Raw genomic sequence first — 4,318 nt, forward strand, 5'->3', positions numbered from 1 at the left:
ACTCACTGGCGAGGTGTCCTGAGGCGCTGAGGTTTGTTTGCTAAGAACCCTCCCAAATACTTTTTCCGTCCTTTCGTGTGCGGCGAGACCCCTCATTCTTTAACGGCGTCGGCGGGTTGGCGCAGTTAACGTCGTCTGTTTTACGACTGCTAGTCAAAGCGATGGCTGCTTTACCTTTCCTGCGTCTGTCGGAGATTCACCGCTTTTTCACCGGCGATAGTCACCGTTGCCTCGGGAAACAAGGAGATAACAAGAGGAAAAAATTGACCTCTTAATCTAAAACTGAAGTCAGCGATCAAAGTATAATATGGGAAGGGTTCACAACTGTCGCGCGGGCGTATTCCATTCAGCACACCAGCCGGTCGTGGGCACACCATCCGGTCGCCGAGTCGCGGAGTGCCTGCTAGGCCTAACTGCCGTGCTCGCTTGGTCGCGTTCGGTGGAATCGTGGCCGTTGGAGCCTTTCCCGGGTGTTTGTGGATCCAGCGTTCTTGTTCGTCGTGGTCTGTTTCAAGTACTTTTTACTTTTTTCTTGCTGCTTGAAGTCGGGACGCGTGAGAAGCGCACATAGAAAAATAAACGTCCGTGGATCGTCGCGACCTCGACGCTGTCGGCCATGCTGATTTGATAAGTGCGTAAGACAGCTTCGGAGCTGTCGTAGGATTTCGTCGTAACCTGTGCAATACTTACGAAAATTTCGTTTCGTGGATACGAATTTGTTCTTAAGTTATGTCTTACGCACATTTTTGGCGTAAGATCGTTTCGTGAATCTGGCCTCTGCACTTCCGAAAGTCGCAGGAAAAGTAAGACAGACGCAGACGACGTTGCGAGCAGAAGACGTTGCAAAGGAGCAGACGACGCTCAGATAGGGGGTCGCGATCAGCCAATCAGGGCTCGGCGCTCTGACGTCACCGCTACCCCCTGCGCAAGAAGCAGACGAACTTGCCCTCCGCATTCTAAATTTCTAAAATACAAAACGATAGACCCTTGCCTGATTCTTCTTTCATACTAAGGGATACGCAAGCATATTCATTCGGAACCCGATAATCACGGAGCTAGGGAGTGCGATTCTCACACCTCGGTAGCACCATTGCTGAAAGTCGGCATTATTCATTGTCGCATCAAAAAAGAAGGACGGTTTGCTCATTATTCACGCGCTGCCCAAAGTAGTTCTTACAAGAATTGCTTGACAAGGGAGGGAATGATATCTTTGCCGTTTGAAACGCGTATGTCTTAATAAAATAACATAAAGATAATCTTAGACGCACCTGCATATATCTTAATTCAACGGAATAAAAAAGTAATTAGCAACGTTCTGCGAGAAGCCGGACTTGTTTTTTCAACGGTTTTTGAGGTGTATACGTGTATGGACCAGTATCCGAAATCCTAGCCCCCAACGATTGAAATGGGAAATGATTTCATACGCGGGCTCATGTGAAGAGAGGGCCTGCGCATAAAACAAGCGTTCCGCCTTTTACGACACTTTTTTTGTCGGTGTAGTTTTTGGAGCTTCGTGACTATGCACTTCTGACGTTCTTCCACTACGATATGTTCCGGGGTTTCTAAATAAATGGAGCCTGGCAAAAATCGCAGCCTCCCTGCTGTGTCATGCCGTCAGCAGAAAAAACCAAAAAGGGCTGCCGATGGAACAGAGAAGGCACTGGTTTATAGGAATGTTGTTTCTTCTCGCCGGTGGTCTTTGGTCGTTGTCTTTTTTTATACAGCGAATTTATCGTATATAATTTCTACTTTGTGCTGTCTGTAAATTTTATGCCTCGTCGAACACCTGACACGAAAACAGTAATATATATATATATATAGTTATTTGAGGTTGGTCGGTGGAGCTTGTGTGCTGAAACATTTGGTTCATTTTTATATAAATTTCTTCAATGTTTTGCGCTTGAATTTTATACTCGCATGTGGATAATGACACAGCAAACGATACATAAGTTTTGTAGCTTAACAAAAAAAAAAGAGCTCATCGTTTTTTTTTTTTTTTTTAATGATAGAGTTTTTTTTGTTTTGTTTTTTGAGTGATTCACGCTAAAAGAAAACGAGTTGTGCCAAAGAAATGAGGCTGTCTTCAATGAATGTGACTCTGAAGAACAAACTTAAAATATAATTACTTGATATGAATTACAGACCATTCTAATAAATGTAATGGCATCTACTGTATCAGAATTATATAACTCTTTGGTTCCTTTAGAATCGCGTAAGACCTACTGTATCTTTTAAAGTATTTTTATCTACCCACAGTCACGATTATCACTTGCAAACAGGTAGTGCCGTATGGATTCAAATGCTCTATAATAATTTTTGTGGAAGATTATGAACGGAAATTGATGGTGGAGGAAACTTTCTAGAAACCACAAGGGTGATTATCTAAGAATGCGATAGCATGCATCGTTGCACTGACGGGTTGATGTTCGGTTTCTCGAAAAAGTTAGCGGGGAACCTGAGTTCGTGCATTAGTCACTTGACGAAAATTTTTATCTAAATTTAGCGGTGAACTTGAATTGGTGCATAGGTCAGGAGAAGTCAATTTTCTGCTAAATTTAGCGAAAATTTACTACATTAAAGGCGACATACATTGGCAGAAATTTGTGATGAGTCGCTTAGCATTGCTTAAAACAATGGCATGAAAATAATCCGTAAGTTTATTAAATATATGTCACCGATTGTACCAATCAGTTAAAAAAAGAATACTGACAATATCAATATCAATTTACCTTCTAAGTTGGGAAAACAAACGCTCGCATTGGAAAATTCAATGTCCCTAATTGTTCTCGTTTAAGGACTAAGTTTCATTCACGGCATGATCTGGCTTAGTAAAGTCCAGCGGCGTTTCCGAAGGAGTTCACTGAACATTACAAGAAACCTAGCTCGTTTTTCATGGCCTGGTTATGCCTCTTTCGGTTCTCTAAGATTTTTGCATAACCTTGAAAAACTCTAGGTTTTTTTGTTTCTTTGTTGTTGTTTTTTATCCGTAGACAACTCCAATAACAATGATATAATTAGATTGAGCTTGGCAGGTGTTGTCATCTCATTCACAACCTTACAAACGACCAGTTCACACAGTACAAATACAGCGTCCTGCTAAGTAACTAAGCTGGTAGAGTTGGTTCTTTAGCAGTAGAGGTAGCGCCTGTCACCGGACGAACTCCACTCATCCTCCAGGCCATGTAAGTCTTGAAGAACAAGCAGCAGACACCGTTGAACAGGGGGCGCCACCGAGCAGCCACGAACTGAAAGTTCACAAGCTCCACCGGAATCCAGAAGAGGTATACCACCGTCTGCAATGGTAGATATTTGGTCCTTATACTCTGCTTGACGTCTGTCCATGACCGTCGCTGGAACACGTCGAAGAGGATTATGGTGCCGAGTAAAAGTAGCGGCGAGAAGAGAACTTGACCGAGTAAGGCTTTCACAAGGATGGCGCCGTGGATCTCCTGACCAACCACACTCTCAACCCACGAGTACCACGTGACGACCAGCGGGCCCGTGTACAAAGCACCGATCATGAAGAATCTCGTCGCTTGCCTGGCGTCAATGGCGGGCTTTCGCTGGATGATTTTCTGGGAGATAACGTCGCCCAGAAGCAGCATCGTAGCGATAGCGAGAACTTGGGTGACGGCCGGCGTAATGTTTACGATACCGTCGGATGACGCAAACAGCCAAGCCATGATGAGTGCCGGCGATCGGAGGCAGAACGCGCAGCGTATAAGTTGTGTCGTTGCCCGTGCTCCCCTCCACTGCAAGTCCGTTGCTTACCACTTTTTTTTTTCGACGACACAGCTGAACTCAAGCTGTCATTTAGGAACCACGTGATCTACGGTTGCTCATGTGTTGTACTGCAAAGCCATCTGCGACCCATTTCCCGCTGGCATAAACGAGTACCTGTAGTGTGCATCGCAGTGTTGGGAAGTACTTTAACTACACTGTACTTGAAGTATGCTTCGATTAGGTTTAAAGAACTTGTACCTTACTCGTGGTAGATTCTCCGAGTATGTACTTTTACTTTAATTAAAGTATATCGTCCTTTCCGAGTCAAGTACAAATCCCAACTTCCAAGTACATTCCCCAAATATGAAGAAAAAAAAAGCGTATATCGTCTTGTGAAAACGTGCTACAGTCTTTCGATACGTCATGTGTTCATTGCTCTAAGTGAAGTAACGGAGGCTATTAGACAGCTACAAATAAGTGCCTTATAAGTTGGTTGTGTTGAAACGTTCGTCAACGAGAGTAAAACAACTACTCTGTGGCCACTTGACTTCATCCAATATTAGCCGCCATTTCCAAAAATAACTGCTGCACCCGC

The 4,318-nt window shown here is 43.9% G+C and overlaps 1 protein-coding gene across 1 annotated transcript; it reads right to left on the bottom strand.

Moving 5' to 3' along the window:
• Window positions 1-3,104: 3,104 nt before the first annotated feature.
• LOC8053334 (protein Mpv17-like) lies at window positions 3,105-3,683 on the bottom strand. The gene has a single exon (XM_002433322.3). The coding sequence runs from the start codon at window positions 3,681-3,683 to the stop codon at window positions 3,105-3,107; it is 579 nt and encodes a 192-aa protein (XP_002433367.3).
• Window positions 3,684-4,318: the final 635 nt, after the last annotated feature.

The sequence above is a fragment of the Ixodes scapularis genome, unplaced genomic scaffold (assembly GCF_016920785.2).
Source record: "Ixodes scapularis isolate PalLabHiFi unplaced genomic scaffold, ASM1692078v2 PGA_scaffold6__148_contigs__length_123643588, whole genome shotgun sequence".
Classification (NCBI taxonomy): Eukaryota; Metazoa; Arthropoda; class Arachnida; order Ixodida; family Ixodidae; genus Ixodes; species Ixodes scapularis.